At 40.5% G+C, this 23,349-nt stretch overlaps 1 protein-coding gene across 3 annotated transcripts in view; it reads right to left on the reverse strand.

Annotated features, from left to right (window-relative positions):
• Positions 1-2,727: 2,727 nt before the first annotated feature.
• SETDB2 (SET domain bifurcated histone lysine methyltransferase 2) overlaps positions 2,728-23,349 on the reverse strand; it is an 83,283-nt gene continuing 62,661 nt past the window's right edge. For 2 of the 3 annotated variants that reach the window (XM_068526392.1, XM_068526390.1), the window contains 9 exons: positions 19,342-19,449; positions 14,324-14,457; positions 11,126-11,160; positions 10,865-10,936; positions 9,436-9,491; positions 7,993-8,044; positions 7,141-7,272; positions 5,514-5,585; positions 2,728-3,561 (listed from right to left, as the gene is read on the reverse strand). In XM_068526392.1, the coding sequence (XP_068382493.1) occupies positions 3,422-3,561; positions 5,514-5,585; positions 7,141-7,272; positions 7,993-8,044; positions 9,436-9,491; positions 10,865-10,936; positions 11,126-11,160; positions 14,324-14,457; positions 19,342-19,449 (801 nt within the window). In that variant the 3' untranslated portion in view covers positions 2,728-3,421. The remainder of the gene's footprint in view (positions 3,562-5,513; positions 5,586-7,140; positions 7,273-7,992; positions 8,045-9,435; positions 9,492-10,864; positions 10,937-11,125; positions 11,161-14,323; positions 14,458-19,341; positions 19,450-23,349) is intronic. The other variant, XM_068526391.1, reaches the window with a different exon arrangement.

The following is a 23,349-nucleotide window of genomic DNA, read 5'->3' on the forward strand; positions in this document are numbered from 1 at the left end:
CCTTATGGGAGTTTCCTTATAAGTATTGATAACTTGTTGCTTTTAAGGAAAGCAACAAGGGAAAACCTTGTTGCTTTTAATATTCTCTCTTTATCTTTAATTTTTGCCATTTTAATTATAATATGTCTTGGTGTGGTCCTCTTTGGGTTGATCCTGTTTGGGACTCTGTGCTTCCTAGATTTGGGTGACTGTTTCCTTTTCAGGGTTAGGGAAGTCTTTAGCTACTGTGTCTTCAAATATGTTCTCAGGCCCTTTCTCTCTCTTCTCTTTCTGGGATCCCTGTAATGTGAATGTTAGTATGCTTGTTGTTGTCTCAGAGGTGTCTTAAACTGTCCTTGTTTCTTTCTATTCTTTTTTTTTTTTCTGTTCAGCATCAGTGATTTCCACTACTGTCTTCCAGCTCACTGATCTGTTCATCTGTGTCATTTAGTCTACTTTTGATTCCTTCCAGTGTATTTTTTATTTCGGTTATTGTATTCTTCATCTGTTTGGTTGTTCTTGATGTTTTCTAACTCTTTTTAAAAAACTTCTAACTTCTTGCTCTGTTTATTTATTTTTATTCTGAATTCCTTGATCATCCTTATGATCATTACCTTGAACTCTGTCTCCACTTCACTTATTTCTTCTTCTGGGGTTTTATCTTGTTCTTTCGTTTGGAACATATTCCTCTGTCCCCTCATTTTGCCTAACTGACTGTATTTATTTCTATGTATCAGGTAGGTTGGTTATGATTCCTGACTTTGGAAAAGTGGCCCGTTGTAGGAGATGTCTTACGTGTCCCAGCAATGCACTCCCCTCTCGTCACCGGAGCTGAATGCTATACGGGCACCCTCCATGTGGGCTGCGTGGGTCCTTCTGCTGCGGTGGGCTGACTACTGTGGGCAGCCTGGTGGGTGTGGCTGGCCTCTGGTCTGATTGGTTGCCAGGCCCTGACTTGTATGGAGGAGCCAGCCACTGGTTGGCAGAGAGGATCATGAGGTGGCCAGCTGTGGAACCCCGGGAGGCTGGCCCTGGGGCTCATGCTGGCTCACTGGAGCCAGGAGTCAGGTCCATGAGATCCGGGGCTGGTTCCCACCCACTGGTGGGTGAAGCCAGGTCCTGGGGTGTCACTGCAGGGCCCAGGGCTTCCAGAGCTGGTGTCAGACAGCTGGCAGGTGGGGCCATTTCCTGACACAGCTGGCTGCAGGGCCTGGCATGTCTTGAAGCTTGTGTTTACCTCCTGGTGGGCGGGGCTTGGGCTCAGCTGGTCCCAGGACTGGTGCTGGCCTGCTGGTGGGTGAGCTGCGGCCTGCCATGGGCAGGCTACAGGACTGTGGTTGTCCTGTAGGGGTGAGGCTGGTCCTAAGGCTAGAGCAGACTTGCTGGTGGGTGGAGCTGGGGCCCTGGGGATTCTAGGGCTGATGCCTGCCCACTGGTGGACAGAGCTGGGTCCCAGGGTGTCTAGATCTGGTGCCTGTGCACTGGTATGTAGAGTTGGGTCCTGGGCCCTCTGGTAGGCAGGGCTGTGTCCAGGGACAGCTGTAGGCTCAAGGGGTCTTAAGGGGGCGTGTATGCTCCACCCCAGTTGTTCTGCCTGAAGTATCCCGGTACTGGTACCTATAGGCTAGTGAGCAGGGGCACAGCTGGATCCTGAGACGAATAAGTTAGAGCGAGGATTCCAGAATGGCGCATGTAGGCACCAGTGTCTCCGTGGTGGAATGTGCTCCCAGAAATGGCCGCTGCCAGTGTCTTTGTCCCGAGGATGAGCTCCAGTTGCCTCCTGCTTCTCTGGGAGACTCGCCACGATCAGCAGGTAGGTCTGTCCCAGGCTCCTTTCAAAATACTTCTTTTGCCCTGGGTCCTGGAGCATGAATTTTTGGGTGCATCTTTTAAGAGTGGAGTCTCTATTTCCCCCTGCCCTCTGGGACTCCCAAAGGTAAGCTCCACTGGCCTTCAAAGCCAAATGTTATGGGGCTTGGCTTCCTGGCACAAGACCCTTGGGTTTGGGGATCCGGATGTGGGGCTCCGACCCATTGTTCCTTGGGAAGAACCTCTGCAGTTGATTATTCTCCCATTTGTGGGTCGCCCACCCAGTGGTGTGGGTCTCGACTGTATTGTGTTTCTGCACCACCACCCCCCACCCGCCCCGTCTGGTTGTGGTTTTCTTGGTATCTTTAGTTGTAGAGGATCTTTTCTGTTTGCTTTGGTCTTTTTGATCCATAGTTGTTCTATAAATAGTTGTAGTTTTGGTGTGCCTGTGAGATGAGGTGAGCTCAGAGTCTACTCTGCCATCTTCTAAAATCTTTTTTCGGCTTCCGTAGTTTTTTAAGTGCCTCAGGTGATTCTGATGTGTACCCAAATTTGAAAACCATTGAGATTTTGCCCCGCAGTTATTAATGTCTTGGGCTGGGGTTGCCATTACAACAGGAATGGACATGTTCTTTCGTTTACATCGTATTCTTCAGCAGATATCGAGCATATTATGTGCCAGATACCATGTTGGAGACTCAGATCAAACTCATGTTGAAATGTAGCACTACTGTGGATCAAAGTAGTGTGGTAGAAAAGTAGAAATGTGAAGTTTTCAGAGGTCAGGCGTGGTAGTAGGGCATACAAATCTGAATTGTATATTGTCAGGTTGAGAAAAACCTTCAGAGAGACCATCCAGTTTTAAACGTTTATTTTGAAGATGATGTTATGCCCATGTGCTGACTGGCTGAAGAGAAATTTAAAAAACACACAGGTATGTTTGGTACAGGTATAACGTTCAGATTTATTTTATCAAAGAAGCATTACAGGCTGGAACTAGTCTCAAAAGATAAAAACAGTTTATGCATTTTTTCAACATTTATTGAGCACGCTAGCTGCTGGGAATGTGACAAGGGAGGAAAACACAGGAATAGTGAGTTTCTGCCCTCAGACTGCTTATACTCCATCGGTTTGAGGTATGATAGAGTGGCTTACACCAAGAAGGGATATGAAGGGAAAGTACTCTCAGATGGAATAGGTATGAGGACATCCGCAGGAGGAGCAGTGAAGACTTCACAGCAGAATGTGCAAAGGCCCTGGGGGCAGGAGCACCTGGAATCCACTTAGCTCACTGTAGTGGGGGTGGGGGAGGCGGGATCTAAAAATCTAAAAATCCACCAAAGGATTTTTAGAGCGATGGGAGGCATGGTCCAATTTACTCAAGTAGAATCAGAAATATTTTATTGGGGGGGGGGAGGGGTACAAGTGAGATGATGATGAGGAAGAGGAGGCAGTAAAAAGGCATAAGATGCCAAATCAGCAAGAACAGGTAAGGGCTGGTGAGGATCAAAGTTTGAGGGCCAGAGAGACACGAGGGGCCTAGTGCTAAAGATGTGTGGCTTTCACAGGCCCGTCTCCAGCTTTCAGCCTGTTTACAACTGTGCTTGATTCCTGGCTTAGGAAATGGCCATTCTTAAGAAGACAGAGAAGAATCTGAAGTAGAACTTGACTGAAGCTCAGAGCACAAGGTTTGTTTTAAGTTCTGAAGTAGCTCAGTCTCTTCCTTCAGCTGCCGCTGCCTTTCTTCAGATTGATGAATTTTATTCTCTATTGCTATAATAAGAAAATTATTTCAGGTTTTATTCAGTAGTTTTATACACAATGTACTATTTCTAGCCTCTTTTGAAAGTGCATAGTACACAATGCTGTGCCCCAAATGAAAAGGATCTAGGGTCTTGTGAGCAGGAATTGATGCTTTTATGCCTTTGCTTTCTCTTCTAGTTCAGGATAGAATTCCAGTATTTATCACACATAAAGCTGGTCTGTAAATCTTTAAAATTTTGTATGCATTTATAGCAGAAAAGGCACTTCTGTATACTTTTGAGTATTTGAAAGCAGCGACTAAATAACCTTCATGCTACACAATATCCATTTGTTGAGAGGATGCCATTAGACTATCAAGGGTTAAGGGCAAATCTTTCAGAGAAATGCATCCAATTTTTAATGTTACATAAAAGCTTTTGGTTTTATTTAGAAATAGGAATGCTTTTATTGTGGAAACTTAGAAGCTACTTTAGTTAGGCTTTATAAATTATAATATTACTCAGTGGCAATTTTTTAAAAACCTCAAAATCTTAGAATATCTGTATACCTGCAGTTAACTTTCTGGAACACTGAAAAGGCTGAATTAAGCAAAAGAGTCTTTATCAGTTGGGGTGTGAGAAGTTAAGTCTTTTAAGTTGGTTCTCATGCGATTCCAAATAGTGTCACCTCTGGGAGCTCACACCCCCCAAATACTACACTATACTCTATGTACTCCCAACTAACTTAACCTAGGTAGTGACATGTTCCAAACATGTTACTTTTATATGAAAGAAAAATAAACATACATGAAAGTCACCTACAAAATAAAGCTTTTTAGAAAAAAATTTAAAGGCTGCTTTAAAAAAAAAAAAAAAAAGGATATTCCCGTAAGATGTGTGCAGACATTCTCAAGAGACTGGTAAAAAAACACAATATTGTTGACTATTTTTCTGCTGATTATAAATGTAGTACAAAATTCAAATAGAAATGTGTAATATGAAAACAAAAATGAGAAAGGCTTGTGTATACTGAGACAGGAATATGAACTAATATTTTCTCCACAGGGAAAATCTATTTTCCTAATACATTTGCTGGAAAGACAAATACATCTCTGGAAAAGAACAGAGTTTAGGGCACTGTTTGTGTACAACTTCAGGGGGAGCCATCTGCCTTAAACTCTTTGTCAACCTGTGCCCTCCACTCCCGCCGGGATGTGCAGTGCACAGCCTGCCCAGCTGTGTGTGGCAGCCTTGATGGAGAAGTCAGGTCAGACTCATCAATGTGGAAACTTAGCCTGTTTTGAAGGCATCTGAAATAGTGGTGAAAGGACCACTGTTTGTTTGATGTTTTATGGAAAGGTTAACACTCTGTTTTCACTAGGTTTTCTTTTTCAAAAGTTTATTGGCTATTTTTTTTTTTTTTTTTTTTTGATGATGAACTTACTTTAGAATCAATCAATCACAACCCTCCCTCTCCCATGAGATTTGAAGATTAATGTTGAAAGAACTGAAATTTTTACACATCATACTAAGTGAGAGGGAGACAGTGCAGCATGGTTTATCACAGCCTCACCAGTTCCTGCTGATTTCCAAACGTGGTGCCCAAATACTTCCATTTAGCAATAAATTTTTTGTTTCCACTTTTTCAGATGAGTTCTTTTTCTGATTACAAAAGCATTGTGTGTATGTATAAAATGTGGAAAATACAATGAGCACTAAGACAAAAGAAATTACTATAATCCAGTCACCTACAGATAACTACTGTTGCAATTTATGTGCAGTTTTTCTGTGTGCATGTGTGACCCTGTGTATATGTATTTTTTCTTCTGTGTGTGAGGGCGCATATTGTTTTGTAATGGGCTTTTTCATTTAATGCAACGGTGAACATTCTTCTAAAACAGGATTTTTATCACCTGAATAGTGTTATTTTAATATATATGATAAATGTTTATAAACTTCGCTGCTCAGTTATAACTCATATACCTGCTTGAAAATTTACAAATGCATCTTCAAACAATCTACAGTCGAAAAGTGAAGTCCCAATTTCTTCATAGTCTGGAGGAAGAAAAACGTTTTCAGTTTTAATTTCAGTAGCTTACATAGGAAGAAACACCTCACAGAGTAACCCGCAAAAAGGAGAAGCACACAGAGCAGGCGTCCCCTGTGGCCTGCAGTGGCAGCAACCTCACCCGGGAGCTCGTTAGAAATGCAGATTCTTAGCACCTTTACTGGATCAGAACCTCCGGGGATGGGGCCCAGCCATCTGTTTTAACAAACCCCCCAGGTGGTTCTGAGGGGCATGCTCAAGTTCGAGATGTGCTTGGTCTAGAGACAAGAGTAAACGAACAAAAGAATGTAATGAATGAGCTTTGGGAAATGTCTGTTTTCTCTTAACTACACTTTTTGGTTTTGTCCTGTAGAAAAAAATCCCTTTCAAATAATCATACATTTTACATTGTTGCCTAAAATACACAGACTGTCAAGGTTTTCCTTCTAAGACAGCTATACAGTCGACCCTTGAACAATGTGGGCTTAAGGGTGCTGACCCCCGTGCAGTCACAGATCCAAGCATAACTAACTTTACAGTCGGCCTCCCAAATACGTGGGTCCTCTGTATCTGTGGTTCTGTATCCACGGATTGTATAGTATTTTACTGGGTAGTATTTATTGAAAAAAATTCAGGTATAAGTGGACCCGTACAGTACAAACCCATGTTATGTGTCGACCGTATTTATAATAAAGTTTTTAAGCTCCTAACACAGGTTATGAGAAGGCTAAGTGGCTGTATAACCTGCATGTACAAATGGAACTTCAGCGTCCCGAAGAGCTCTTTCTGAAAGGCCACATTTAACTAAACCAAACATCAACCAAAACATTAAAATGACTTCTTTCTTCTATACTTTACAGTATAAAAAAAGGCACTTGCTTGTTTAAGGAACAGAATTAGAGTCAAATCAAAACTAGCATAATGAATGTCAGTCATTCTCAGATCTTAGCAGCAAGCATGCTCAGCTGCGGGGAGGGGGGAGCGCAGGTGTGTGACTGAACCTGGTTCTGAACTTGCCCGTTCTCTTGATGGTCACTCTCAGTTATGAACCTCTGGAAAAGACATTAAAACTTTCAGGGAATCAGGGTATTTTTTACTAAAGTAATGATTTTGTGAATTACCTACCTCCTGTTGATTTACAAAAAGACAAGAGATTGGAACAATAAATTGTATTAAAGAATGAGATAAAGGCTGTGAGGGCGACCTGGCTGTGACATCTGTCACCCCACTGATCGCCAGGGTTGATTCGGCTATCTGGCTGGCTAGGCGGGTGTCCCCTTCCTCCCTCACCACTCCACGTACGTCCCTCCCGAAGCTGCGCGCTCAGTCGAAGAGGATGACCTTCCCCAATAGAGGAGGACCGTTCTTCGGTCAAGGGTATACGAGTAGCTGCGCTCCCCTGCTAGAACCTCTAAACAAGCTCTCAAGAATGAGATAAAGACGGAAAAGAAAAAACAGCGCAGAAAGAAAATGTGTACTTTTGGGGGGTGTTGTTTGTTTGTTTTGTTTAACATGTAGGTCTGTGAGAAGTCTCTATATGTAGAAATTTTGTTATTTCAATACCTGATTCTGAAGTGGTCTCATCCATGAGTCTTTCCTGAATCAAATGAAGTCTGTCTAACATTTCTTCAAATAAAGCATTAAGAAGACCCGCTTCTTTACATTTCTTAAGAAAAGCAACTTTCACAATTGCATCTAAGAATAAAAAAAACATTTCAGAAGAAAATCGTGTCTCAGCACAGCTATCATACATCATTTTATGGTCACTTCTTCAGACTTTGCCTAATGGTGGATGAGCATTATTAGATAATACGTACAGCACCTTTATCTTTTCTATTAATTGTAATTTCATCATACCTCATTTTTTTCAAGCTGAAAAATGAAATGTTATAAAAAGTGAACATAAAAGCTTCTCTGCTTAGAATAATTATATGAATAAAGAGAATTTTCTAAAACTTAGCTTCAAATCTTTGAGATAACAGCCTCCCTCATTTTTTTCTGTCACAGTTGACTGTTATTATGGAATGTCTGTTTCCTTAACAGAAAGTTACAATTACTGGCTTCAGCTTCTTGGCGGGGGGTGGGGGTCACAGTGTGAGGGGTGGCATGTCATTGGATTCTGAACTCAGGCAACCCTGGCTTCTATATCAAGAGCTGTATCCTTTCTTAATACTGAAGAGCAGTTGGACCATCCCAAGCTAAGTTATAACCTAAGTTATTTTGATCTGTTGGGGTTATGATGGAGTGAATAATTACGATAAAAGATTTCTGTTCTTATAATTCATTACTACGAGTCTAGAATAATAAAGTGGGATACCAACTCTGAAATTCTAAATAATAAAGTGGGATACCAACTCTGAAATGGTACTAAGTACTGTAAGTCACATTCGTTAACAGACAAAACTTATAGCAAACCTGTGTGTCGGCCATCCTTTTCCCTCCTATCCAATGCCATTCTTTCCGGTGGCTAAAAGGAGAGAAAGATCAAGATTACTTTACACTAATTTTTTACTGTTGACATTTAATACAGTAAGTCCCCTACATATGGATGAGTTCCATTCTGAGAGCACATTTGTAAGCCCAATTTGTTCGTAAGTCTAACAAAGTTAGCCTAGGTACCCAACTAACACAGTTGGCTATATAGTACTGTACTGTAATAGGTTTATGATACTCTATACAAATAATACATAAAAAACAAAAAATAAAACATTTTTAATCTTACAGAACAGTGCCTTGAAAAGTACAGTAGTACAGTACAACAACTGGCACACACGGGCTGGCATCGAACAAACAGGCAAGAAGAGTTACTGACTGGAGGAGGGAGAGGAGGTGGGAGATGGTAGAGCTGAAGGATTGTCAGCAATAGGAGACGGAGGGCAAGCTGCAATTTCACTCACGCCTGACGTTGATGGCACAAGTTCTGGTTCCTTGCTGGATTCAATTCTATCTACCCTCTTGACAAAACGATCCCATGATGTCTGGGTAGTAGCTCTTGTTTTCTTGTCATCGATGACATGGTAGCACTGGATTGCATTCTTAACAGCTGCTGCAGCCTTCGTGTACTGTTCTACGTTCAGGTCCTGTGCTTGAAATAAAGTTACTGTACTACTGTATACAGTACTGTACAGTAAAGTACACAAAAGCACAACCACTTGTAGAGGATGCACGCACGTGACAATGTACTCCAGACACATGAATGTGATTAGACGTGTGAACACACGTTTGCAAGTTTGAAAGTTCGCAACTTGAAGGCTCGTATGTAGGGGACTTACTGTATTGCATAAAACGAAAACCAAATTCAGTGATATGCTTATGGTGAAAATCATGTTCCGCGTTCATATGTAGATGTAAACATCAAATGTATTTTTGTTTTGTCTAATAAAACATTAACAGGTGTAACAAGCACCTCTTGTATAAATAGGGTGAGAGGTGAAGGTTGCTGGCTCATATTAATTTAGCTTACATGAGCTGTTGCAAATCCCCAAAACATTTTCATATGCTTTACACAGAACAGGAATCCAGAAAATTATGAGTCACAAATCAGGTCAAATGTGGATCCTGCAGCTGGGAAATACTTGGCTAGGCAAGGATGTTCCACTGCACCGATGCCTGTTTTAAGACCATAAACACCCTGTGGGCTCAGATCCTCTCCCTGATTTGGTACCAGGGGATGTGTTACAGGAGCCAGGGGACAGTCACCTCCTGGAGGTTATGTGCTTGGATACCCAAGACACATCCAACTTCTCCTTAATATTCATCATCATCTATCATTGTGTCACCTGAAATTCAGAAGGTTAAAAAAAAAAAAAGACATTGTATGGAGAAACTTAAAGCTATAACGAAATTAAGTCAAATTACCTGTACAGGATTGCCTGCTGAGAGACGTTTTTTCCTTCCCCTTTTTCTTTTCACTCCTGAAAAGTAAGCAGAAAAATATAAATTATGTAGATACTGGAATCCATAAAGGAAAAGACTGATGCTGGACTACATAAAATGTACAACTCTTATATGCCAAAGGTTATAACAAAGTCAAAAGATATGTCAAACTTAGATTAAATGTTTGCAAAAAAAACCGACAAAAGTCCAATTTTTAAAATATAAAAACCTTATAAATCAATACGAAAAAGGCAATTGGGTAGAAAAATGGACAAATGGGGAACTCTGGAGAGTGGGTTCATTAAACAGAAAAATAAATTGGGCCACAGGAAAACAAATATAATTGATCAAAAGATAGGGGAATAAAAAAAAAAAAAAAGATAGGGGAATATACTCAGTTTCACCCATAAGTAAAGATATGCAAAGTAAAACAGGTAGAATTTTTCATTGATCAGATTAAGATGTATAATATATAATGTCTGCAAGGATTTGGGTCAATGTGTACTGCTGGTGCGGCCTCTTTAGAAGATAATTAGCCAACAGTTACCCAAAGTTTCATTGTTTATACTCTTTGACCCAGCAATCTACTTACAGGAAGTCTTTCTAATAGTATTGTTACATAAAGGCACAAAGATGAGTGGAGAAAGAAAAATGTTAGCTACAGTATTAAATGTGATAGAAGAAGCTGGAAATAACTTACATGACAGTCACGCAGAGACTAGTTCAACTGTGGTTCAGCTATACAACTGAATAATATACACAGTGGAATACTATGAAGCCTTTTAAAAATGAGGTAAGATCTACTTATACCCACTGATAGAGAAGAATCTCTAAGATACACGAAGTGAAAAAGCAAAATATAGTAGTAGGTATGTTTCTATACACAGAACATTTTTGGAAGAATTTGAAAGAAACAACGATGGTTTCCTCTGGGGAGAGGATTCATTACGAACAGTGTTATAATCTGCTTTTTAAAACGAATACATTATTGTCATCTTTCCCTGTCAGTAAACACTGACTGACAGCAATGTTTTAGATAGTATTTCTGATAAGTTGCAAGGGGAATGGCTGAAGAATGGCTGAAGGGTAACGCTATTGTTTAGAGAGCGTTGCTTACCACCACAAAATGCAGCTGGCATGACAGGGAACTAAGCCTTTTCCAAAGAGGGCCGACTCCTGTCCACAGAGAGCATTCCACCTCTAGTATTGGCAAGACTGCTCTTCCGGCAGTACACAAAGGCCAGGTAACCCCAGCTAGCCAGGACCCAGTTTTCCTCAGAACGGAAAGGCTAATCATGCATTCTTAGGAGAATTGCATTCAGGGAACATACAGCACTTTATCAATTTTATCTACTGAAAATTCTGATAGTCTTCTTAGAAGACAAGTAGTCACAAAAGTCAAGCTCCTTACCGGGTTTCGGTTCGGTTTGCTGACTGAAGTGAGAATGGAAGACACCAGACAAAGGCTTCACTGAGAGTAGGTCTAGTTCACGAAGAAGAAAAGTTTAGTCCATCATACTGCGCACCGCACAGGGACTGACAATTTTAAAAGTATGTAACATTTTGACTCAAAAATTTGTATTTTAACTTAGACCAGTAAATCAGATTATTCCATGTCTTACCGAAGGTTTACCTTTCTTTAAACCCGCAACACTAAATTTTAGAGACTTACCATTTTGAGGGTCAGCATGTTGTTGGCACAATACTCTGAAAACATGAAATTTCAAAGAGTCAAATAATTGTATTTACACTTTTCAAATATTATGCCTATTGCATTGTAATTTAAAAGGGAACTAATCTGTTTTTCACGCGGGCTTAACCTTAAATATTTATTTGTTAAAAACAAAATTGCTGTTCAAGCCTGTGTAGTTACTGACACACATCAAGTGTAGATGGACCCTGTGCCAGCATCCCCTGTGCCCTTGAACCTTGGACAGGTCAGCGTGCTCTCTGCAGGGGTGAGTGCTGACTACATATTTTGAACAATACTTGTTCATATACAGTGGTCAGTGAGATTTTTTACTGTATAAAGAAAATACCTAGAGATCCAACAGCTAAGACACAAGTTTTCATCTGACTACACAAAGTTCTGCTGATTTTCAACAATAAGCACAAAATTGCATGCATTATCTGGTGGGAAAGTAGTTTTCTAACTCAACATGCATCTCCCCCAGATCTTAGATTTGAACTGCATGAGCTTAGAACTGGTCAGTGCCCTAGAAGAGAAGGAAGAAGCAGAGCAGCTAGAGCAAAGAAGTGCAGTGAGTAAACCTGAAGGAGCTGCTCAGGCCCTGTTTTCTCTCCAGCCTTTCTTCCTCCGCAGCCCCAGGTTCCCTTCCTTATGGTGCTGACCCTCATGATGCAGGGTCCCCTCACCTAGGGGAATGTATGAACTCTTCCTGTCGTACAGCAGTTCCCGCCCCCTCCATGCAGTCCTCCCAGCACCCCTCCCGCCCACCCCCAATCGATATTAATCTCCTCGCCCTTCGGATTCTGGTTTCTCAGCACTTCTGTTTGCCAGGTACTTAATTTTTTTTTTTCAACCATATATAAAAGTGGAGGAGATGTGATGAACTCCCATGCCCCCAACCCCATCACCCGTTTTCAACAATTGTCAACTGAAGCCCAAGCCAGTTTCATGTAAATCCCCTCCTGCTCCCATCAGGCCACGTGCTCCTACTAGTTTTGACCTACTGGTCCTCCTGTGAGGTGATAGTTTTAGTTCACGTCTTGTTTCTCTTTATATTCTCACTGTACCTAACAAGGGGTCTCGTGCATGACAGCCACTCCGAATGTTTAAATTCAATTTAAAAATGAATAAAAGTTCACCTGATACTTGATAAAACTATGACAAAGAAGATTATTTTATGAGTCTCTATTCATTGGTTCTACTAATATATGATCAGTATTTTTTCAGACTTTAAGGTATAGCAGGAACTTGACTCCTTTTTGTTTGACCTTGTAGCTCTGCTAATAACAGTCTTTCTAGTGGGTGTTTTAGGTCTTTGGAGAAGTCATAATAAAACAAGCTCTTTGGGAAGGTAAATAATAAAAGTGAAACAGAATATTTCAATCCATGAGTTTCTCAGCAAATCAAATATAAAAAGAATATAAAATTAACATATTTACACATTTCCTGTCTAGTCTCAAGCAAGAAAATACCTGTGTAAAATCAGATTTTAAATTATTTAACAAACTTCTTTGAATGTTAGGCTTGCCCACATTTTAGGATCTATGGCCGCTAAGCTTAAAGAGGATATGGTGTCAAAGAGCAAAGACTCTGGAGCCCTGAAGCCCAGCTCTGCCTCTTACCAAATGTGTGGCCTGGGTACAAATTACTGTCAGGGCCTCAGTTTCCTCATCTTTAAAATGGGGATAATAGTACCTACCTTACTGGGCTATTATGAGTATTAAACGAAATAACATTTGTAAAGTACTTTGAAGTATTCCTGGCATAAAGTAAGTGGTTAAAAGATAAAGTAGCAAAATAAAATAGTTCTGGAACACACTGATAAAATTGGGGATATATGCCCACAGGGGGAAAAAAAATCTACCCTCCATATGGAATTTTAAAGTATCATTTAGGAATGTAACAGATCTTACAAAAATCATATTAAAAATAATCCTCTAGGAGGGATAAATTAGGAGTTTGGGATTAACATATACATACTACTATATATATCAGTAAAATAGGTAACCAACAAGGACCTACTGTAAAGCACAGGGAACTATACCCAATATTTTGTAATAACCTATAAAGGGAAAAGAATATATATATATGGGTATAACTGAATCACTTTGCTGTACACCTGAAACTAACACAACACTGTAAATCAACTACTTCAATTTAAAAAATTAAAAAAAAAAATAATTCTCTCATAACACTAATCCTGTTATTCAGATACTATGCCTGAAAAAAATGTATATGTTTCACTGAAATTTAAAATGTCCAGTTCAATCAGAATCTATTCATATGCCCCAAAAAAGTGAGAAGTGTCTCCCTGGCTCGTCAACATTAGACCATCATTCCCTGTTTTATTCCATCTCATAACTTTAAAAAGGTCAAACCTAACCTTTTGACTGTTATTTCCTTCACCATTATATGACATATTCTAGACTGCATCTACGTACAAAAAAGAGTTCGCTGAACATGACCTGAATCAATTAAAAACTGGGTTACTGATTTTTTCTGACTAAACTGTATAATGACTTAACTGAACTGACTTCTTTCATCAGAAGGAAGATCAAGTTTCTTCCTGGATAAAACAAATATACTTGTTTTGGACTTGAAATATGCCTTACTGGATCAAAGTTAACATTAAAGAATTATTGAAAAACAAGGAGCAAGATTTCAAAGCCAAAGGCAACACAGACAAGGTGTAAGTTTCTTCAAGGACTTAATGACTGATAACTGTATTTGCTGCATAGTTTCTTTATCATTTTTAGAGGCTATTTATAGTTAAGAGGGTGGTGACAGTGATGGGAAAATACACTCATCTGGAGACAAGATGGGTAAAGCATGGACCTAGAACTAACAAGTCAGGCTCCTTTCCTGCTTACAGAAAAGAGCGAGTGTGAACTGGTTCCCAGCCTCGTGGCCACCTGTTAGGTTACTTGTGCCACCATGTCAACCAGTGCTTTCTACGAGGAAAGAAAGGATACAGGGAGAGTAAAAACCAAAACAAAACCAAACCTGCTTCTTTTCTTCCTATGACACTTAGGGAAGGTGCTTTGAAGTTAGGTTCCCAGCTGGGCATCTCCCAAACCACATTCATACTTGGAAATCATTTGCATAAAATTAGCTTTAAAAAATCTCCTTGTCCTTATTCCAATCCCCCAAATGTGGCTTTAAAACTGTTTTGTTAAATACTTGTAAGTTCCTTCAGATCCATCAGCTTGTAGAACTGCGTGGTCACTCTTGGCACAGAAAAAGTGGTAATTCTTGAGACAGGATTTTAAATCACATCCCACGGTGGCTCCTGTTTTCCCACAATATGTGCATTTCTACAGAAGAACAGATTTTACTGAGTAAGCACCTGATTTTTCAGAATCTTTGTTAAAATTTAAAGTTAAAGATGTCATCAAATATTATTTTTAAGTTGGCAGCCCTAATGTCCTCAGCTACAAACACTGGGTCCTGACATTTAGCTGCTCATTTTGAAATTTCAGCAAAACCTCAACTAACTGGAATGTTTTGTAATGATCTGATTAAAAGCAGAAAACCCTTTGTGTTTCCAAAAAAACCCCTCTCCTCTCTTTTTAAAAGAGATTTCTAAAAAGCAGGGTTGGCAACACTGTCCAGCTCTAGGCAAGAGGTTCTGTTGGGGACACTGAGCCTGTGGCCGAGGTCAGCTCCCGGCACTGCCACTAACAGCTGTGTGATCTCGAGCCAGTCCCTTCCCCTCTCTTAGACCCGAATTCCTCCCTGGGGATCACACTGCCTGTCTTACAGAGGCACTACTGAGGAGACGTGAGAGAAAGGAAGTGAAATCTCTTTGGCATCTATGTAGAAAGGCCAAAAATGTAAAAAAAAACCAACACCAAAACAAAAAAGCCCCTGAGGAATAAGTTTTTTTCTTAGCTTAATTCATTTGATCTCTTGCTTTTATGTATCAGTCTATTGGTCTGATAGGAAGATGGCGTAGAGATGGATAGGAGGACAGTACGTGGCCACAGAAACCTAACTGTTTGGGGGTATCTGAGCCATGACCACAGCTGGTTTATATCATGCTCTGGCTGAATGACATGGGCGCACAATGAAACCACCTAGCAAAATAGGAGGTGACAGCTCACACAGTATCCCAAGGTCAGCACGAGCAACTATATAAATAAAGGAAATTCAATTGTGGGTGAGAAATTAGATTGTGCAAAAGGCAGAATTTGAAGTCAGAGCACAAAGAATGATCATTTAATGTTGGGGGGGGCCATCTGACTATGTGTATAGGAAAGAAAGTTAGATCCCTACCTCACAATATATTCCAAAATAAACTCCACGTGGATTAAAGCTTTAACTATATAAAAAATAAGTATTTTTAAAAAGCTGCAAAAAATTAGAAAATATAAAAGAAAAAAAGGACAGTATTGAGGCTTTCTAAGCAAGGCAGGAGACACAGAAGCCACAAAGAAAAAGACTGACAGATTTGACTATATAAAAAATTTAAGCTCCACTTTTAAGGTGATAGACACCATTTAAAAAAAAGGAAAAGACTGTTTGCTGCATAGTAGATAAAGGGTAAGACTCTGATAGCCCACAGAAAAATGGGAAGAGAAGAAATACAAACGGCTAATAAACGGTGACTCATTGAAAGACTACAGAGTAGCTGTGACGTGGCAGGCCCTCTTCCAGGATGGGGAAAACAGTGGTGGATAAGGTACCTGCCTGCATGAAGTTAACTTTCTTTCTAGTGGAGACAATGATCAAATAAAGCAAACTTTAAAACATAGCGATACATGCTTTGTAGAGAATTAAGGCAAAGTGACAGAGTGTCTCTGGGTCCCTACTTCAGATTGGGTGGTCAGTGATATAGAAGGCCTCTCTGAGGAGGTGATATGGAAGCTTAGATTTTAATAATAATAAGCGCTGCTAGTCTGCACCAAAGCAGGGGAAAGGACATCGTAAGCAGAAGGCCTTATGTGCTCGTGGCAAGAATGCGCTTCCCCACTGGCAAACTCACAGGAAGGGCAAGAGGGATGGGTAGCGTTGTTGGAGCAGAGAAGAGGCAAGGGGGACAGTCTGAGCTAAGATCCAAGGGGTAAGTGAGGACTGGGTCATGGAGGGCTTACGAGCCACAGTGATGAGTTGGGGTTTTACCTTTGTGCAAGAGGAGCATAAACCGATTCACAGTTTAAAGATACTGTTCTGGCGGCCGTGTGGAGAATGGGCTGGGGAGGGATAGGCGAGAGAGAAAGAAGGACAAGTATCAGCAGTGTTCAACAACAGTCCGAGACAGTGAGATCACACTTCACCACAGTGGATGAGTGGCAGTGAGAGAGAAGAGGAGGATGCAAGGTCCGTAGGGTGATGCTGATGGACCCGATGCTGGGTTGGGGTTGAGAGGCGATGATGGCAGACAAATGATGTGCTATTTACTGAGGAGAAGTGAGCAGGTTTCGATGGATCGTGTGTATGAGTGTGTAGGGGATGGAACTATTCTCTTCCGGCCAGTTTAACATGAGAGGCTATTACCTATCCAGGTAGGTATGTCAGGTTGGTCATTGGGGCTGGAGATAGAGAGAGTCCCGGCATAAGAATGGTATTGAAGCCATGGGAACTGGATGAGGTCATGTAGGAAGGATGTTCAGATTGAGGAAGGAGCCCAGGACAGAGCCTTGGGCACTCCAAACTGTAGAGGTTGAGCAGAGGAGGAAAAACAGCCAAGGCACCTGAGAAGCAGCAGCCAGAAAGGTAAAAGACATACTAGCAGCTTATGTCCAGGAAGTCAAAAGAAGGAACTGCTTCAAGATGCAGGGCAGGGACCACTGTGTGATGATACTGCTGACAGGTCAACTAAGGTCAGACAAGTGACACTGCAAGTGACCAGCTCTTTGTGTATAAGGGAGAGTTGTTTTTTTTTTTTAAAGATGACATGATCCATTGATCATGTTTATATGCTGACAAGAATAATCGATTAGAGAGAAGGGATACTGATGTGAGGGGGTAGAGGAAAATGCAAGAACCTAGTCCTTAAAGAGGGAAGGAGGACGGCTCCAAAGCCCACGTGCAGGGTTGGCTTTGACAGGACGGAGGTCTGAGAGTCTGGGGACAGGCAGGTGGGCAGTGGTTTGGACAGTAGGGGTTTCTGTCTAGTCGCTTCCATTTTCTCGGTAAGAATCTGGCAAAGAAATGTACAACACCAGGAGTGAACCCTAATGTAAACTATGGCCTTTGGGTGTTTCTGATGTGTCAGTGTGGTTCATCAGTTTTAACAAATGTCCCCTCTAGTGGAGGGTGTTGATAAAGGGGAGACTGTGAACGTGTAGGGGCAGGGGGAATACAGGAACTCTCTGTACCATCCCCTCAGTTTTCCTGTGAACCTGAAACTGCTCTAAAAAAGAAAGTCTATCCAAAAAAAAAAAAATCTGGGATAGTCGTCAACTTGGCAAGGAGAAGTTGGGGTGGAGCAAGGTTTTAAAGAGAGATGATAGGATATGAAAGAGTAAATGTGCAGGGTGGGGGATGAAGTGCTGATGGTCTGCTTGAGGTTCATGGCCATGAATCTAAGATCAGTCAAAACATCTGTGGGTTTTTCTCCGGTTAACTGCTCAACTGCCAGCGCTACTCAGCTCCTGCAGACATCAGACAGACACACTTCCCCAGGCTGGGGCTTTGCTCAGTGAGCAAGGAGGGTGTCCAGGGGGTTTGCAAGGGAGTGACTGCTGTGCTGGACCATGGCCAGGGATCACTGAAGAACTGCTGGAGCTGGGTGAGCCGGGAAGATTGGGATGATTACTAAAGAGGGGTAATGTTCAACCTCTCCAGTGATCAGGGAAACGCAAGGTAAAACTCTGTGAGACTGGCAAAAATTAACGAGGTTTGAGATGTTCATTTTCGTCAAGGGCTGGGAGAAGTGCTCTTTCATCCACTATGTACAGAAGCATAAAGTGATACAGTCTTTCTGGGGGATAGTTTGTCAGCATGTTTCAAAGATTTTAAAGGGAATTCTCTTTGACTCAGCTGTTCCACTTCTAGGAATGTGCTGTATAGCACCAGTCAAACCAGCACACGAGGATAATGCACAAAGATGTTTTCTGCAGCATTCACTATTACAGTGAAAATCAGTGTCAACTCATTATCTAAGGGCAGGGAATGGCTTCACGCCTTCCAGTACATCCTATGGAATTCCATGAGGTCAGTGAAGAGAATGCCAGGGACAGTCCTATGCTTATGGTTTCATGAATGTGCCACATCTTCTCTCTTGCCTTCCACGCTTTTGCACACCCTGTTCCCTCTCTCTGAAATTCCCCCTCCCCCATCCTCATTCCCCCCGCATTCCCAACTAGGAAGGCTTCCTGAGCCCCAACGGTGCTGATCTGCCTGCTCACTGAGCGCCCCCTGCTGACGCTTCTCAAAGCACATCAGGCAATGCGGAAACTGCCCATGTATATGCTGACATCTCGCAAGGACTACAAAAATGTTTGTTCCAGGTCACTAACCTGATTGTGGATTGTGGTGGTGGTTAGGGTGTTAGTGCTCACGCTTGCTGTATCGCTGATGAAGCTGCGAAGGGCCTGTCATGGAGGGAGTCTACTACAGCAGACCCAGTAGAGCAACTACTCAGCATTCTTCCTTCCCAGGGGGAGCTGAGCCCGGCTCCGAGGGTAGATCCTGATTAGTTATGGTCGCCTCTAGCAATCGGTGCAGAAAGAGGGGTGTGGCCTAATTAAACTTTCAGAAGGGCTCTTATTGGGGATGAACTTTCTCTTGTGGTAGATAGGAGCAAGCAAGCCTGATGCTTCAGCTGCTGCCTGTGGCCACCCTATGATCACAAAGGGACCAGCTGAAGCTGTGGACAAGGAGGGCGGAAAGGATGATGGGCCCCTGATGACACCATTGAGCCACTGAATCAACCAACCCTGAAGCCAGTTTTTCCTCTGGCTAAGTTAGGAAAATAAGCATCCCTTTTTTTTTTTTTTTTAAAGCCAGTTTGTTCCTTCTACTTATAGCCAAAGCATTCTACCTCATGTCTACTTTGCCGATGAAGCATGTTGTAGTTCATTTAAAAATATTAAAATATTCAGTTGAATCTAAGTTTCCGATACAGGCCCTACTTCTTTCAGCTCTCCACGTTGCAGCTCTATCCCCTGGTTTATCAACCAAATAGACTTTCTTTTGAAAGCATCACCAAGGGTCTGTTCATCTTTGTGAGTAATAAAATCATTTATACTTACCAACTTCCTTCCTCTCTTGATTTCTTTCTTTACCGATTCCACATCAAAATTTCTATCACGATTAAGCGGATCATGATCTTCACATTCCACAAGTGCTGAGGAATACAGCTGCAGATTCGGAAAAGAAAAAAGCCAGAGTATGCACAAAGTAATGCTGAAAGCTGCAAGTCAGAAAATGGTACCAAAAAGTACTCACCAGGAGTGGAAGATGGGTTGGGGGAGAACAGTGACCACCTTTTGGCCTGTGTGAGCAGATCTCAAGTCACCCTGCTTTTCTTTGGGAGTTGTCCTGATCCCCAGACATGTTTTATACTGCATTACCCTGACCCCCAGTGGCTAACTGGACCTGGTCGGGGCCCTGACCCCAAGCTGGGCCAGTCAAAGTCCCTATCCTAGGGGACTAAAACAGGCTCTGAGCCACATGGTCAGAGCAAGTCAGTCTACAAAGAGAGGAAAACAAAAACAAGGGCTAGAGAGGACATCCTGGGTTCCTGATGGCTTCCCAGCTCCTGTTTCTTGTACCCACCTGTGTGCCTGCCTTCAGGAGCCACAAAATGCCCCTGCAACTTATTGCAAAGCCCCTTTTATATTTAGGTTGGCTCGAGCTTCTAAGAGTTTCTCAAAACCAAAAGAATCCAAACTACCTCTGAATGAAAGATCAACATTACACATACACTTAAATAATAAAGGGCATGAAAAACATAAGATAAAAAAATTTTGACACTGGCACAGGCAAAGATTTCTTATAAAAAGCAGAACTATAAAGAAAAAGTTATGAAGTTGGAATTCACCAAAAAACTTTTTGCTCCTTGAAAGACATTGCCAAGAAAACAAAAAGGCAAGCCAGAAATTGGGAGAAAATATTCACAATTCATATATCTGACAAAAAAATTATATCAAGAATATAGGAAAAACTCTTGCCACTCAGTAAGACAAATAATTCAGTTAAAAATGGGCAAAAAATCTGGACAGACTCTTCAGAGAAGGAGAGTTACAAATGGTGAATAAGCACGTGAAAAGATGCTCAAAATCATTAACCCTCAGACAAATCAAAGCCACAATGAGATACCAATACACACTCACTAGACTGATTAGAATTAAAAAGATTGAAAATACCAAGTGTCAATGAGGGTGTGGAGCAAACGAAACTCTTACACATTGTTGTAGAAGTGTAAAATGATGCAATTACCTTTAAAGTTAAACATACACTTACTTTATGACCCAGCATTCCTCTTGTAGGTATTCACTTAAGAAATAAAAGCATTATTGTCCACATTTAAAGAAGGCAACAATATACAGTGGAGAAAAGACAGTCTCTTCAATAAGTAGTGCTGGGAAAACTGGAGAGCTACATGTTAAAAAATGAAATTAGAACATCTTCTCACATCATATACAAAAATAAACTCAAAAGGGATTGAAGACCTAAGTGTAAGACAGGACACCATAAAACTCTAGAAGAAAACATAGGCAGAACACTGACATAAATCGTAGCAATTTTTTTTTTGGATTTATCTCCAAAGGCAAGGAAAACATAAGCAAAAATAAACAACCGGGACCTAATTAAACTTAAAAGCTTCTGCATCAACAAACCATTGACAAAACAAAAAGACAACCTACTGAATGGGAAAAAATATTTGCAAACGATGTGACCAGTAAGGGGTTAATATCCAAAATACACAAACAGCTCATACAACTCAACATCAAAAAACAACCTGATTAAAAAATGGGCAGAAGACCTGAGTGGATATTTTTCCAAAGAAGACATAAGACGGCCAACAGGCACGTGAAAAGATGCCCAACATCACTAATCATCAGAGAAATGCAAATGAAAACCATAAAGAGGTATCACCTCATACCTGTCAGAATGGCCATCATCAAAAAGACCACAAACAAATGTTGTTGAGAGTGTGAAGGGAACCCTCCTGCACTGATGCTGGGAACGTAAACTGGTGCAGCCACTGTGGAGAACAGTATGGAGGTTCCTCAAAAAACTAAAAATAGAGCTACCATGTGATACAGCAACTCCACTCCTGGGTATATATCCAAAGAAAATGAAAACACTAATTCGAAAAGATATATGCACCTCAGTGTTCATAGTAGCCTTATTTACAATAGCCAATGTATGGAAGCAACCTAAGTGTTCATCAACAGATGAATGGATAAAGAAAATGTAGTGTGTATATATATATGTATATATACACACACATACACATACATACAATGGAATACTATTCAGCCATAAAAAAGAATGAAAGTTTGCCATTTGCAACAACATGGATGGATGTGGAGGGTATTATGCTTGGTGAAATAAGTCAGACAGAGAAAGACAGATACTGCATGTTATCACTTATACGTGGAATCTAAAAAAATTAGTGACTATAACACAAAAAAATTGTACGCCCACATGAAGACACATATTCAGATCGTCACAGATTTATCCTAGTATCTTCAAACTGGAATTAATAATACGTCTATCAACAGTCAAGTGGATAAACAAATTGTGATAGAGCCACACAATGAAATACTGTGCAGAAATAAAAAGGAACAAAATACACATACAAGAAACAGCATGGATGAATCTCCAAATACTGTAATGAGCAAAAGAAGCCAGACACACAGAATACATACTGTAGGATTCCTTTCATGTGAGATGAGAAAGACAGGCTCAAGCTATAGAAGCTGGGGTGGGGAGGAAGTGGCTGCAAGGAGGCATGAGGGAACCTTCTGGGGTAATGGAAATGTTCTACATCTTGATGGTGGCGGTGGTTACATTAGTAAATACATGTCTTAATACTCTCTGAACTGTACACTTAAAATGGGTGCTTTTTTAATGTAAATTATACTGACAAGGTTAACTAAAAATAGCAAATTAACATTAACAGTATATTAGAATAAAACATCACAATCAAATAGTGTTATCTCCAAATGGTTTAACAGCAGAAAATAAACAAGCACATAACTTATTACTAACAGATTAAAAGGAGAAAATTTGAGACACGAAAACCAAATGTAACCTGTGAATCAGAATCTTTTGTTATAAAGTTATTAGGACACTTGAACCTGAAACCTGGGTGGTTTGAGGATTAGATCGTAGTAATATATTAATGTTAAATTCCTGATTTTGCTTATATGTTCTGGTATAATGTTATAAGTAATAATCCTAGTTATTACTTTAAAATGTATATCTCAGAAATAACTAATTTTCTTGTCAACTGCATTATTATGAACTTTCATCAAATCTTTAACTGTGGTCATTTTTAAGTCTTTTGTCATTTATGGACAGTTCTGGGTGTACTCTGATGCTTTTGCAAATATGTTCCTATAAAAGGGTTTCATCTTCAAGAAATTCATGGAAAAGACTCTGACAAGTACAGGTTTCTGGTAACTGACTGTACTGCTGAACTGAATGAATAAGCATTTTCAGAACTCTAATGAAAAACTGATGAACTCAAAAAAGTGCTAACAAAAGATCAAGATGAAAAAAAAAATTTAATTACATGGGACTGAGTGAACTGATGAGGATGAGTATAATTTTTGTGACTTTCTGTCTGAATTAAAAAAAAAAAAATCCCACAAGGACTCAGAGGCAAAGAATATACAAATCAATTTTCACTGCAAAGTAAAGGAGCTGTTACAGTGGAGGATTACTGGACTGAATGTCAATATTATAACATAGTATGAGAGTGTTTCAGGTTTGGTAATTGCAATCATTGTTGCTTTTGTTGTGGTCATCCATGTACAATGCTTGGTGTCAGTCTATTTATCTCTTGTAAAAATAAAATACAGTGTGTGTGTGTGTGTGTGTGTGTGAAAAAAAAAATTCCTGATTTTGATGGTTACATTGTGATTATGTGAATGTCCTTTGTATAAAATACATACTGAAGTATTCAGGAAAGATAACGCATCATGTCTCAATTTAATTTCAAATGGTTCTATAAACGAAAATAATCAATAAACAGTCTATAATAAGAATAGAAAAGAGTTTTATTTGAGCCAAACTGCAGACTA

This window comes from Eschrichtius robustus, chromosome 18 (genome assembly GCF_028021215.1).
Source record: "Eschrichtius robustus isolate mEscRob2 chromosome 18, mEscRob2.pri, whole genome shotgun sequence".
Lineage (NCBI taxonomy): Eukaryota > Metazoa > Chordata > Mammalia > Artiodactyla > Eschrichtiidae > Eschrichtius > Eschrichtius robustus.